Here is a 15,077-nt window from a genome sequence, read left to right as displayed (position 1 = left end):
TTTTTTTTTTTTTTGGGGGGGGGGGGGGGGGGGGGACTTTTGATGAGTGGTTAGCCGAAGAGGATAGTTCAGGTGGACGTCATGCTACCATAGATCAGAAAGAAATTGAGACTTATGAAATGTTGCGCAACGGAAGAAATTCAGAATGTTTAGGCCTAATGTTTAAATTAAATATTATTTTATTGAAAGTGTCCCATTGTCTTTTTTTTTTTCCAACTTTTATAAAATGAGCAATGTGAATGAATGAGATGGCGCGAGATCTAGCTAGGCTAACAAACGTGATGTTCCCAATGCTGTTTGTATGTTGCATAGCAACAGACACACATACGGGACTATTTTCTCTAAGCTACTGAAATGCGATACGCAACGTTTGGTGGCTACAACTATTTTGTGCTGAAAGGCAGCTTACGATTTACTTACTATTAATAATGTTGCAGGCAACCGTATTATAAAAGCCATAAGGTACTCGAGGCAGTACTGTATCGTCAATAATGTACAGTTCAAGGGTGTTGTTAGGCCCGACGCGTAGCAAACCCTTGAACTCACACACATTGGAATTGGTATGTGAACAGGTATAATAAAATAATCTAAGTGAAGAAAACATAGATTAACCAAAACAATCTTTTTTTTTTTTTAAAAGAAGCGAAAACTTTCCCGTAGAGCCTTCTGGTTCGTCACTATGAGCAATTGATAGTAATTTCATCTGTTGTTCATAAAAAAAAAAATTGATTATTGCTGCGTCAAGATTTCCATACGAGCAATAATCAATAAAATGCATGGATACAAGTAACTTTGGGTGTACGATTATGACTATTTACGTCTCTGTGCCCTCCACCTTTGCTACTTCTTTGTTCTTTTTTAATTCATCAGGAAAGACCCTCCCACGGACCGTTTGACCCCTGACCTGACAGAAGACGACCTCGCAACATCACTGCCAAAACCCCGTCTGTTAACGGCGCAGTAGCTTTAGTAGCTGCGGACTCGATGTCACGTTACAAAGCGGTTTATGACCCTTTGGTTTATTAATCGCACACACACCTTTATTTGGACAAGTAAGTCATTAATAAAGGCGTGTGGAATGAAGCTGATTGCGGATGACATGTTCTTCGTTTATTAACCAAAGTTTATGATAACATCTGGGTGTGCTCTCCGCTGAGGCAGAGCGGTACGTTGAGAAAGAACGTTGTGAAATCCAGTTATGCTGCAGGGGGGGGGGGGGCACCCTGTGACACACGCACTTTAGAGAAGAGGTGGAATATCTATGAATGCCGTTGTTCATGAGTAAGATAGTACAGTATCTGCATAAAATCACTATGAACCACAAAAGGCAACAGTCGACGTCGGGGAAGATGAGCTCCTAAAAAGAACAATAGGAGCTCTGAAAATAGTTTCCTCACATCCCGACGTGAAAACGAATCTCACACCTTAAACAGGTTAGCACTGCGGCTACTGGTGTGTTTTTTGTTTTTTTTTGTTCACTCGTCAACTGTCGGTTAAACAGGCTGCACATGAACCGGTACAATACGCCGAAAGAAGCCCTCCAGTCGTATCTCCAACGACACTTGAAGCGCGAAGATTGAGGATATTTATAGCCCGCTCAGGGGAGCCTCCTCCGTATCTTCAGTGCTCTACGATGGATTCTCACCACGACACGGACGTGGTGCTAAGCGAAAAGAAAACCTCCAAACGGCAGCGTGCACAGACAGGCGCAATGGTGCCATCATCAACCCTGAGTCATAACAAATCCCCCCCCCCCCCAAAAAAAAAAAAAAAAGCCTTGTGAACAGTCAAACAGCTGTGACTGCGTGGGCCTCGGCTTCATTTGTACAACTGCCATAAAAACGCTGTTTGTGCTGTTTGGGCGAGGCCTCCTCCTCCGGGCTGTAACCGATTTACCAAACTGGTCTACGGGTTCGATGCTGGCTGAGTCGCTGGCTGACTGCCAGGGTGCCTGTTTTGCAGCCAGTCAGACGTAGTGTGCTGGCAGGCAGGCAGGCAGGCAGGCAGGCAGGCAGGCAGGCAGGCCGGGTGGTGAGCCGGGCCGTGATACAGTCTTCCGTCACAGGGGCCTAAACAGGAAACCGGTTGTGGGAGGCTGCTCACCTTTGACACTCCTTGTGTCACAGACTCTGTTGTGAAACACTCACTGGAAAACACACACACACACACACACACACACACACACACACACACACACACACACACACACACACCCTCCAGTTCAGCAAAGGGTTATATTTTGGCAAGCTCAGATGGCTGAAACAAACCGTTCTTTTTGACATAATGACGGTGGTCTCGCCACCTTTTGTTTTGAGTTGTAATTAGCTGAAAATGATACTTCAGAAACACGCTGCGCTTGTTCACGTTCCACCGCATCATTAACCTGATGGAGAAGCAAGCAAACAACACAGTTACAACCCGTTCAATGAGATAGTTGCCTCTGCTCTGACAAATGACTTTGTCAACGATGAGACGAGTCTGGTTGAGAGTGAGAGCACGCTTGAACGCGCGCGCGCGCACACACACACACACACACACACACACACACACACACACACACACACACACACACACACACACACACAGGAACACACACCCGGGCAAGTTTCAGCAGGAGCTGGGGCACAAAAGGAAAATATGAACACTCGAAAATCTCTGTCTGCTCTGCTCTGTGTTGTGTGACAAGTTGACTGACAGACGGGAACACCCAAGAAAACAAAATGTGGTGTTTGGATTGAAAATCAAAACCAAGGAACTCATTTAATGACTCCACAGACTTTACAGAGTCAATACCAGGCCAACTCTTTCAATATCTGTCAGTTTCTTTTCCATTATTTTCTTAATCGTTTGGTCTATAAAATGTTCAAAAATAGCCACAAGTGTCCAAGAGGACGTCTTCAGATGTCTCGTTTTTGTCCGAGCAGCGGTCCAAAAAACCCCCAACGATGTTCACCTTACAATGACGTGAAACACAGAAAAGCAGCAAAAGCCTCACAATCGGAGAACCTGGAACGAAAGAACGTTTGCTAATTTCTTGCTTGAACCCAATCATTGATTATTGGGAAATCATCCCAGCTTCAGGTCAACACGATGAATTATTGTCTTCAGAAGAATGGCAAGACGATCGAGGAAGCGCCAGATACTAAAAAAACATATATCAACTATATAACAACTAAACCGCTTTTTCCTGTTGTCGTTCTCCAGTATAAGGCCTGTCACTGTAATTACTACGTTGAGTTATCGTACGATATGAACATGACCTCGATCACTTTTTGCTGAGCTCGATATTTTCAGTTGCGTTTTCACTGCCATTATAAGATTTGGACCATCTGATCATGAGCTCTTATGATCAGCCAGTGTCAGATAAAGCCTTTATGACGTGTGTGTGTGTGTGTGTGTGTGTGCGTGTGTGTGTGTGTGTGTGTATGTGTGTCATCAGCAGTAACTCACTGGTTTATATTTAACACGTGCGTCAGTGATGCTGCCACTTTAAACACGCTGTGTTGTTTTTGTTGTTTTTTTTACCTGTGGAAAAAACCGTTGGCACGTGAGCTGTGTGGTGTCTTTTCACTGTCGACATCTAAAACAACATGAAGCAGCAGTTCAGAGAACATCCAGTGAGTTCAACTCCAACACACGAATGAAGAACCGCTCTTTCTATGCACTGATGACTGATCATTGCAAACACCGGGTGTGCTGCACTTACAGTAAAAACGCCAGTGAATCATTTCCAGCTCGGATTGTTCCAGTGTGTATTATTCGTGGCGTTGCAGTGTCCCTGCCCTCGACACCCCCGCGTGACCCCACTGAGCTGCAGTGTGACAGCTAAGATTGGGCAATCCCTCGAGCAAGTAAGTGCACTGACAGCACTTAGTATGTATCCTCCAGCTCGCTCAGCCTAGACGCATGCGTTATCGTGTGCTTTAATTCCCACCATCCATAAATCTGCACACCCTTGAATACCACGCGTTGACCCCCCCCCCCCCCCCCCCCCTATAACATTCAGCCAGACAGATGCAAACACATGTAGATTAAGTTAGTGAATTATTGATGTGGCAGTAAAGACTTTCAGCTGTGCAAATGATACAAAAAAATGATCTTCATGCTTCCTTTTGTGGATTATTTACGAGATATTCGCGCTTTGACACTTTCCCAGCGACAGAACGAAGTTGGAGCGTTTTTTTTTTTTTTTTTTTTTTTTTTTTTCACGCTGTCTGCGCTGCGGTGTGAAGTGTTTGCAGCCTAAACCCATATCCTACTACTGCTTAGTCTAGCTTTCGCCCGCTATTATTAGATCTATCCCATAATCTTAGATAAGACAGATAAGTTACAGTGTGTGCATCCTCCCAACCACACGGGTTGCCAATCCAATTCCCACAACCAGCCTGGGCTCCGTGGAAAAAAAACAAAAAAAACCCCAACATTAAGCTCGTGGGAGCAACAACAACAAAAAACAACAACAACCTGCGCACAAAATAAGTGAATAAGTCACAGCAGCGGCTCGCGAGTCCGCTTCAGACTGACCGTACAGGGGTTGTGAAGGATCCACATCGGAGGCAGTTGAGACCGCTGCTGTTGTTCTAGTCGTGGATCCGGCTCGACGCTCTCCGCTCCACCTGTAACGTTCACTCCAACATCTAATTCCTGCAGGGAGCGATTATATCTGGCAGCTCTCCGCGGTAGGCAGAGCCTGGTCACGTGACTTTTCGATTGTACCTTTTCTTTAAAAAAAACACAAACAGCAGCCAATCTGCTGGAACCGCAACATGATATTAATGTTCCTTTGATTGAGACGACTTTTGCTCTTATTTGTTTTATTTATTTTTTTATGTTGAAATGCAACATTAAATTGTGATATTATGACAGGACACCAATGACATGTACTAACATTCAAGATATTACAAACTGTGCAGCAAAAAAACTGCTGTTCCAGAATCTTTAAATTGCAATATAGCTTTAACAACAAGCACACGTTTGACAAAAAAAACAACAAAAATCACTTCTATCCACAAAAACATACAAATCTGCTACTTTTTGCTTATTTACTATACAAAATCTGATGTCGGCGGCATATTCAAACATTATCAGGCGATGAAATACAGAAAGTAAAAGAAACATTTTGATTTCCCCCCACTGACAGCATCCACCGTCTGCCATCTAGTGGCTCATAACAGCTACTTCACAGGAAATACATGAGAAGAAATGCATTCAAAAAGAACTGAACCAAAACATATAGGGTGCAATATAAAACTTATAATAATAATAATGCAAAATATATGACTATGATAATACTACAAACCTATAATTATAATTATGTAAACATATAATAATAATAATAATAATAATAATAATAATAGAAGAAGAAGCGAAAGAAAGATAATTTAACTTTCAGTGCAGTGAACACAGGCTTTGACTAAATGTGATGAGGAGGAGTTGATCCTTGACTTCTTCATTATCTGTATCTCTGCTTGCCTTCGTCGTACCTCCTGCCTGGACTCGGGTTCCGGGGGTTTTGAGAGGAAGAACCCGCCTTTAGGTGGTCCGTCCCCGGCCGAGGAGAAGGCTGCTTGCTGGCCACAGGACGAGTGTTTGCGTAGATTGGATCTTCTTCTGCGGTAAGAAGCAAAAGCAGGATGAATCTCAGTTGTTAGGCTGATTCATTTATCCACCATGTAAGTGGCAGAACAGAATCAAACATATTTGTTTTAGTATTGTTTGTCTTTTTGACTCATTTAGATGTTTTTTCTGTACTTGTAATGATGCTGTCTTGACCAAATCTCCCTCAGAAAAGATGCTGGTAACACTTCATATTAAGATCTTTGTAATAAGCATTGGTTGATGTAATAAGGCCCTTATATGCTGCTTATTAACATTACTATGTGTTAATAAGGGTAAATAAATATAAATAAAATCATCAAAACCATATTTATTGTTGATTATGAGACATTTATAAGCACTTATAAGGAACTTGTTAGCAGTTAATGGAATGCTTAAGAACGTTAATAAAAGCTTTGTGAGTTTATTATTACGGTTTATAACCGTATTATAAACACAATTACTTAGTTCAACTATTATTTTATTGTTGAATCTTTACTAAGTCTTTTTTGTTGCTTTATTAAGATGAATACATCATTTATTATGCATTATTAACAGTTAACAATGCACTTATTAACAGTTAACAATGCACTTATTAACAGTTAACAATGCACTTATTAACAGTTAACAATGCACTTATTAATAGTTAACAATGCACTTATTAACAGTTAACAATGCACTTATTAATGGTTAACAATGCACTTATTAATAGTTAACAATGCACTTATTAACAGTTAACAATGCACTTATTAATAGTTAACGATGCTTTTTGCTGCTTCTGGATCTATGGCGAGAACAATGCCTTGTTAGGGTTAATAAACACGTTTACAGAGTCAACACTCTTCATTAAAACGTTAAAGATCAGAGTCAGTTTTTGTTTGAATGGTGGTATATCAAATTAAGATGACAAATAGTCACATTATTATCTTGTTTGGACATTTTAACAGTGACAAGTTGTGTTGGATCATAAGGGTATTGCTTTTCATTCACGATGATTGGTATACAAATTCTACATTTTTTAAATGATTGTTTGAAAACCAATAAAGGGAAGTGTCAGTTTAACATTTACTGTTCTTAAATAGTTGCTCTCAAACAAAGGATTTCTATGCAAGACTGCTTTTGCAAACTGCATCATGAATCTTTGTAGATAAACAAAAGTGAATCCATTGTGTGATTGTTTTGTGCAGGAAAGTTCTCTAACCCAGGAAGCAAATGCAGTTAAGATTAAGTCAGTACTGACACTGGTAATGTTTGCAAGACAACTAATTTTAACAACCAGAGCTTTGTGTTTTTTTTCCCACTATTTGTCGATCAGAACATTGTACACAGATTTCAGCTAATCAGGAAGAAGCCTGAGAACCAGTTCAGAACTTGAATGAACAAATCTCACAAGTGCCTTCACAATGACAAATATGTCCGTGTTAATAATGATGAAAAAAGTCCCTTTTCTATATTAAGAAATTGTGTATAAAGCGAGTTTCAATGAAAACAAACCAATACACAAAATTGCTAAATAAAGCCTGCAGGCCTTAGGCAGGTTATCGTTAGGCGAGCACAACTCTCGCACAATCGTCTCTACGGTCTGCCCTGATTCAGGTGACCAAGTAGGAAAGTTGTTCTTTAATATTCACTCAAACTCAGAACGCTCAAAATCCCACTTCAAACAGAGAAATCAAACGACAGCGAAGAAAAGGAACAGAAAGATCAGAGTTTCTCTCAAGCCCCAAGGAAAGGGCGACGTGAGCCATTATGAGCTGGCACACACACACACACACACACACACACACACACACACACACACACACACACACACACACACACACACACACACACACACCATCATACCGTCTCTTCACATGATCAAAGAGAAACTTGTACATCAGCATACATATTACCCAGTAATCATCATTGTGCATCTGTACGACCAAAATACCAAAGAAAATAAGAAATGATTCATTTAATTTAATTATAGTTTATTATTGGTTGTATAGGTTGGGTACTCTATACATATAATTGTGTTATTGCTACTGACTATTTTACTTTAAAAAGAAAAAAGAAAAAGAATAAAATAACATGATGGAGAAGGCAATATATTGCCCCATATTATATCTGTGAATTCAAATCCGTGACGTGAATCACTGGCACCTTCGCCTCATTGTTAAAACGTTCTCTTGGCACCCCAGCAGCACGTGCCAAGTTCACACACACTGCCTGCCTATATTCACACCTCTGGTGGCCACATCCTGACGGGGGAAAACGCACCAAGCCGTTCTCGTTACTTAACTGGCAGCACAGTCCACAAGCGCTCGACAGGTGAACCGAATAACCCTTAAATCAACCTGTGACGAAACAGAAATGACAGCAAGTAGCCTACCAAAGAATGTCGGCTACAACTGTGGGATTCCTACTTTCACTTCGGTAAAATATCGGACTACTTCTACTGCCACACTAAAGCACCTCGCAGTGACCATAGTGTAAAATACACACAAAAAAAAAGAGGAATGTCTCAAGTCGGCAGGTTATGTAAACTAGAAACTAAAGCGCTCATGTCCTGAAGTGAGTCATGACACAACAACCCCTGTATGCGGGTAGCATGTAGCCTCTGACCTACTTCTAGCTCCATCGTCTGTGGCCGGGCCGCCACATTGAGACCCACTTTGTGACACTTTGTCTCTTCCTCTGCGTGAGCGTGACCTGTGTCTTTACGGAATTATTGCACCAACAACAAAAAAACAAAACGCAATTAAAAAAACATAAAAGTGAAGCTAAAAACAACATGTGATGAATGTTACAAGGTGATTTCATTTCAAATGACACTTTCTACCAATTGTCTTGGAATTGAGACATTATAGGATTAAAGAAATCTTAAACACGGATGTTTGAATGGTGGATGAAATAGTTTTGCATGATGTTAAACATCATTAAACATCATTTTTAGTGCATTACTGGCTCGATTAAAGACCTGACTACTGTGTTAAAGCAACAACCGATGCATAGACTGTTGTTACAAAATAGGGCCACAACTGATTCATTCATCATCAATTAATCTGCGCCTCAATTAATGAATTAGTTGTTTAGAGAATAACATTAGTATAAAAATGTCCAATGTCTTGTTTTTTTCAGCCCACAAGACACTCAGTTTACAGCGATATCGAAACAGAGAGAGATACTGACTCTACTTTGTCCTTTGGTCACATGACTCAAACGATAAATTGATTATGAAAATAGTTCATTAGTTTCAGTTGTGGCCAAAATTTTGAAAAAAAAAAAAAAAAAAATGTGAGCAATTCACACAAATATTGCTGTTAATGATTCTGAGGATTGTAATAATAGTGTTTCTTCATTTTATGAAAATGATGCCTGCAAAAGGGCTTCAATAAAAAAGAAAAACATACGTGTGCTTTTCATGCGGTTTATAGGCGGTTTATGTGAGATGATTCTGAAGTAAAATTGTCTTCATGACTGGAAAAGCAGTGGTGGGTGGTGCGGTGTGGGTGGCTTTGCTTACGTTGCTTCCTCAACTATCTAATATTTTTTTCTCAGTAGGGGTCCGTCGGCTGCGACCGAATCTCCCTTTTACCCCCGGTGCTCTGAACTCCGCCTGTATGATGAGGTCCTTGTCTTTACTTGAAGCATCCAGCAGAACACAGGGTTCCTACTTTGCCCTAGGTTGGCGTTTTTAAATTGTAGCACACAGTGTGCAGTTAAACCACACAAACCACTCGTTCGCTCGGTTTGCGTCGTCCGGCCATGACTTGGGCAGATAGAACTACCTGCTTTGTGAGCTCTGTGAGCAGCGCTTCCTCTTTTCATTTTGTTCTCTCACAGAGAACACAGAGACACAAAGCAGCCCATCATTTTCTTCTGTTAAACGCAAATCTTTTGCAAAAGTGAACCAGCAATATTCATTCAGAGCACGAGGCTTTTTACGTTTGTGAAAGTGTTTGTTTCATGCCCTCTTTGATCACAGTGCTGAGCTGATCTACGCTCTGTAGATGTTCACCACAGCGCAAGTAGGTCTAGATCTGGGGGGTTTTTTAACGTCTGAGCGTGTGGTCCTCCTCTCAGACGAGGCTTGGCATAAGGTGCCCCCTCATCTTCTCTTAGTTTGCTCGATTTCACTCAAAATATTGCAAAACTTTAGACTACACCAAAAACATAAAAGAAGATCTGTCTTGAGGCATTTCTTAGTTTCTGACTCTTGGAAACTGGAAAATAGAATTCCCTAAAACTAGTCTCTTATCAAATCTCATGTGACCTTCATTTGTTGACTAATGTACTAATTATAATTTTTTTCCACCTCCACCGAAACTGCTTGGATCCCCTCCCCGCTTCCCAATTTTGAAAACCTCCAGTTGATTATCTAAACCACCGCAACAGAAAAAGGAAGAGCGGTACCTCTGCTTCGGCGGTGCCTTCTTGTCAGCAAGACACACACGACCAGCAGGACAATCAGGATGACCGAAGAAACCCCCAACATGATCCACATCCACCGGTCGACGTGCGTGAAGTTCTCTGTGGGAGACACAGTCGCTGTGAGAGAGAGAAAACAAAAGCTTTGTCTTGAAATTAACTATAACTATGTCACATGTTTCTTAGCAGAGTGTGTATAAGTAGGCCAGTGCGTGCACACAATAGTCCTTAATAATAGAGTGTTTGTTGAACAAGTCATTATTGAATTTCATTTCTCCTTAGGCTACACATAGGCCAATGTATAAGGAGTATACGCTCTAATGAGTGTGTTTGTCAAGCGATCAACAGAATGCCAGTGTGCATAGGAGTTCAGACCTCACTGACTAAAGTTGAACATTCAGAAATAGTTGCCAATGAGGTCTCATCACCTCTATAAGTGGACACTGATCAGTTCAGGGCAACGGTCACCGGAAAACTCAACTCCTTTTACTGCCACCAGAAGAAAAAAGCTCAGACTGTGCAGGGGTCCTAAAAATGCACGGTGCACTTTTGTTCATTAGAGCAAGGTACACACACACTCACACACATACACACACATATACGTGTGCACGCATACACACATGCACACAGACCTTGTTTACCTGGATCCGTTGTATGTTCCTCGCTCTTCGCTGTCACGGAGGAAACAAAATGATACTTTCATTAAGCCAAAGCAAGCCAGAATGTTTCATGAATCCTTTAACGTGCCATCATAATACGCTTTATGGCAACACTTCACTTCATGTCCCTCTATTTAGCATTTATAAGCAGCATATGTAAATGGTTTATAAGCCTCTAGAATCTGTTTAGCAAGAAGTATAAGCCACTGCTGTGGGCCATCAGACGTGGAGGATGGTGTAAAAACAGATAATGTAGATAATATAGTAAAACGCAGTTGTAATAAAATAAGATATGCTTTCACTGGAGAAGCTGACAAATACTTTACATTAACTAACAAAGTCCTTCTGCGCACGCGCGCATTATAGTGTGAGATCGGGAGCATTTCGATTGCCTCTCACGGCTCTCAACATGTCGCAGGCGAGCCAGCGGCTACCCAGCGGCTACCCAGCGGCTACCCAGCGGCTACCCAGCGGCTACCCAGCGGCTACCCAGCGGCTACCCAGCGGCTACCCAGCGGCTACCCAGCGGCTACCCTGCAGCTAACGGTGCTAACAGCGCTAACGGGTACGAACTACGGCTGACAGAGCTAACCGTGTTTACCCGAGGGGTGAACCGGAGGTTGGGTGCTACGCTTCTGCCAAAAACGTTGTTAGTCAGGACGACGTTATCAGCTGTAACAGCCGCGTGAGCGCTGTAACGTGACGCATTTTCGCCCGTTAGCTAGCCACTGGGGCACGTTCACAGTCACTGACGTGCACACTTTTTGGGCGGCCTTGGCTCATAGAGAGGGGTCGTCTGGTAACCGCATGGTCGGCGGTTCGATCCTTGGCTGGTACGTATCCTGTCCCTGAAGTGCTCATTTTAAATGTGTGTATATTGCTTATAAATATTAGGGGGGCGTAAAGCAAAGTGTTATAGCCTTATCAGTTCCAAGTGATACTTACTAATAACTACTTCTGTTCCACTGCTGTTAATTTGGATTAAAACGGGAATATCTATTATGACTTTGCAAAAGTACCATCCGCTGTCCTGGTCTGTTGCGTTCGATAAAGTGTATGTCGGCCATGTCTCTTCGGTGTCTTCCTTGGAGTCCTGCTTTGTTTTGTTCGACACCACCCTGGACTTTTTTGCAGATTTGTTAAAGAACTCCACGGAGAGATTGTGCAAGTCGAATGTAGAGGGGTTCAAATACCAGATCACCCGAAATGTGTCATGTGCCCCTGTCTTCAAACGGCACTGGAAAGTCACAGAGGAGCCATGAGGCACTTTCACTGCTTCAGTGCTTCGTTTTTCATCCAGAATCACAAGAGCTTGATCTGATATCACCAGGGCTGCTGCAAAAGAAAGAAAGAAAGAAAGAAAGAAAGAAAGAAAGAAAAATAGATAGATAGATAGATAGATAGATAGATAGATAGATAGATAGATAGATACAAAGATATGAATGTGAATTAAATATAGAAAAAATACTTAATTGATCCCGAGGGGAATTTGTGCAAGCTACCAAGCAGCATAAAGTAATATATATTATATATGAACATAAATTAATTAAAATTAGCCAGCTGCAGTATCAAAGTGATGCACTTATTAATAAATCAATAATCATATACAATAATATTAATTCATAATATGGGCTATTCTACAAGAACAGTACTTTTACTTTTGATACTTTAAGTATATTTTATAATACTTTTGTACATTTACTAAAGTAAAATCCTAAATGCGTGACTCTTGTAACAAAGCATCTATACACTGTGGTATTACTACTTTTACTGAAGTACAATCTTAAATGCATGACTTTTACTTGTAAACAGAGTATTTTTGCACTGTGGTATTACTATTTTTACTAAAGTAAAATCCTAAATGCGTGACACTTGTAACAAAGTAGCTATACACTGTGGTATTACTACTTTTACTAAAGTAAAATACCACTAATAGTACTTCTACCACCACTCGTAGCCCATATGAAGAAAGTACAAACAGGTCAATGCGTGTCATTTTACATTAGCTCTGCACACGTTCATTATTCTATCAAACAGCCTCATGTTGTATCTTTATGGTTTGTTATTGTCTGTTTTCGGGAGTCTTACCTGTGAGCAACACAAGAGTCGACCGTTTCAACCACATTTCCATCGTATTGTGTGAGAGGTGGTCTTCTTCTCACACTCATCCTGTCTCTGATGCCTATCTCTCTCTGCACATCAGACGTAGCGCTAGACACACACAAAGAACAAAAAAAAAAGTGTGTGTGTGTGTGTGTGTGTGTGTGGCTGGGTGGGAGGAGGTTTTTTTTTTTTGTTTTAGTGTGCTCTGAGAATAAGTTGCTGACTTGATAGGGAACTGACTGACTTAAACAAGAACTGAAGATGGAAAGTAGTGTAGGCTTTCAAAAAGACAAGAGAGATTGATCAAACGATATACTTTTAATCAAAGGACATCAACGTGTATTGCTGATACTGTACAGCCTGCTGTTGGCACACAGACAGTGAATCCCTCGGTGGGATGAATAAACAGATGCCGACTTGCTAAATTACATATAAAAAAAAATATATAATCGGGGCACACAACGATGATGCGAGGGGTTTGTGAAACTCTTGTGGGTTTTGGTGCAAGGGTGCTAAAAACGCATCTCACCATGTCCCCACAGCGGTGCACAAGAAACGCAGCGCTTTGGCTTCCTGTGACAAGACACAACTGAGTACGATGGAGTGTATGAACTTTCTGATTCAATCTCCAACCACAGCCTACATGATAAAATGCAGTAGAGACAACAAAGATGAGTGATAATAAAGGTGTTTTTTTTTCGTACAGAAGAGTTGCAATGCTGATGGGAACAAAAACCTGTAAAAACACAATGACTTCTACATTTTTCAGTTATGTGTTTTAAATCAAGTACTTGCTTTTATATATATATATTTTTTCCTCTTCTGTGTTTATTGTTATGCAGCAAAACGCCAAATTCATTTGAAGACCTACTTGGCAAAAAAAACCTGATTGCATGATGATTAGTGTCTGTGTGTGATCTGTTCATCACAGTGAAGACCAAAGGAGTGCAGTGGGTGTATACGTCCTGAAACCTCGACCATGTGAACTTCAAGAGACTGAAAGTAGGTGTTGTCTGTAATGTGAGCAGAGAAACGATCACAAATCATTTGTTTAGTGGGACAGTAGCTTAGAGTTAGACGGGCGCTGAGGCTGAAATACATATCTCATCTGTATTTTCAAAATAAACTGAAAATACTGTAAATTTCCACCGTAGTACTGTTTTTGAAATAAAAGGCAGAGACGATGATGATGATGAATCTCCTCGTGTGTTCTGAAACACATTACAGCTGTGTCTCAAAAGCAGCGGCACTTTTTAATGTTTTATTTTATATAAAAAATAAGGTAATAAAGTGGCAATATGATTAAAGAAAACTTGTTTAATCAATAGTTTGTTCATATTGCTACTAAAGATGCAGTGGTTACAAAGTTTGCAAGTCAGAAATATAAATGTACAATTTTATTTCTACTACTGGATCCCATTAATAAAGAATAACAGATGTACTTTGCTTTTAGTTTTTCCTTATCAGGCTGATAAAAAAAAAAAAAAAAAAGAACACACGGGATTAATTAATTCAGTTTAACACAGATAAAGCTCACTCTGCACTTTCAGACAGATGTCAACGATTCTGTTATTTTACTAACTGCTGCCTGAGAGAACATGTAAAGGGATATCTGTGTTATCTAGATGTGATGCCATGAAGGGTAATAAGTAGGAGCTGAATGCTTCCTGAGTTTAATAGTAATGCCCTGGACCCCCTAATCAACTAGACCTCCTTTCATACCACAAGAGGAGTTGAAGCATCAAGGAGAATTGTTTTTTTTTTGTTAATCAAACTCAACCTTGACGTCTATTATATATTACTTTTATTTTACCAGATCAGTCCCATTGAGATTTAAAAATTTTTCTTTTTGGATCTCTTTTTGTAAAGAACAAATAACAAAACAGCAAAAAGTAAAAAACAACATATAACATCATATATCAGCAAGGCTAGATTATGAACCCGAATGACCCAGTAACTATTTTAACCATGTAACTATTAATACTTTATGTTTGTTGGGGATTTGCACCACTATAGTAGCCTATGATATCGACCGGGTCCTGTGTTACTGTGACCCTGCCTTGTAAAGAGGCCTTGCGACAAAAGCAACACTTGTTTGTTTTGTTGTTGTTGTTGTTGTTGTTGTTTAAACTGTGCTTTCAGGGTGCATTTAGAAGTTATATTTCATCAAATTACCACAAACTAACTGATGAAGAAAACGTAGTTTCTGGGTCCCTTTGTGAAGTCGACTATAGTTAGTTGTTTGCACTGCATCTGATGGGGCAGCTGCCATTATCAGTATTTTAGTATGAAATGGATCGTTTTTAC

General features: G+C 40.5%; 1 protein-coding gene across 12 annotated transcripts; it reads right to left on the bottom strand.

Moving 5' to 3' along the window:
* Positions 1–4,803: 4,803 nt before the first annotated feature.
* LOC137866479 (uncharacterized) lies at positions 4,804–12,841 on the bottom strand. Of its 12 annotated transcripts, none has more exons than XR_011102118.1 (5): positions 12,756–12,841; positions 11,687–12,002; positions 10,641–10,679; positions 9,994–10,110; positions 4,804–5,610 (listed from the first exon to the last, which is right to left on the bottom strand). XR_011102118.1 is itself a non-coding variant. In XM_068702419.1 (5 exons), exons 1-5 carry the CDS (start codon positions 12,796–12,798, stop codon positions 5,453–5,455), a joined length of 747 nt encoding a protein of 248 aa, XP_068558520.1. In that variant the 5' UTR covers positions 12,799–12,841; the 3' UTR covers positions 4,804–5,452. The 12 variants fall into 12 exon arrangements, 10 of the variants coding, with proteins under 10 accessions (XP_068558520.1, XP_068558515.1, XP_068558518.1 ...); XR_011102119.1 differs by having other exon boundaries at positions 11,861–12,002; XM_068702419.1 differs by having other exon boundaries at positions 11,613–12,002.
* Between the last annotated feature and the right edge of the window lie 2,236 nt (positions 12,842–15,077).

This window comes from Cebidichthys violaceus, unplaced genomic scaffold (genome assembly GCF_023349555.1).
Source record: "Cebidichthys violaceus isolate CVI_PGR_0920_01 unplaced genomic scaffold, fCebVio1.0.p SCAF_84, whole genome shotgun sequence".
NCBI classification, from domain to species: Eukaryota; Metazoa; Chordata; class Actinopteri; order Perciformes; family Stichaeidae; genus Cebidichthys; species Cebidichthys violaceus.
The sequence above is the reverse complement of the archived record's forward strand: the minus strand, read 5'-3'. Positions and strand labels throughout refer to the sequence as shown.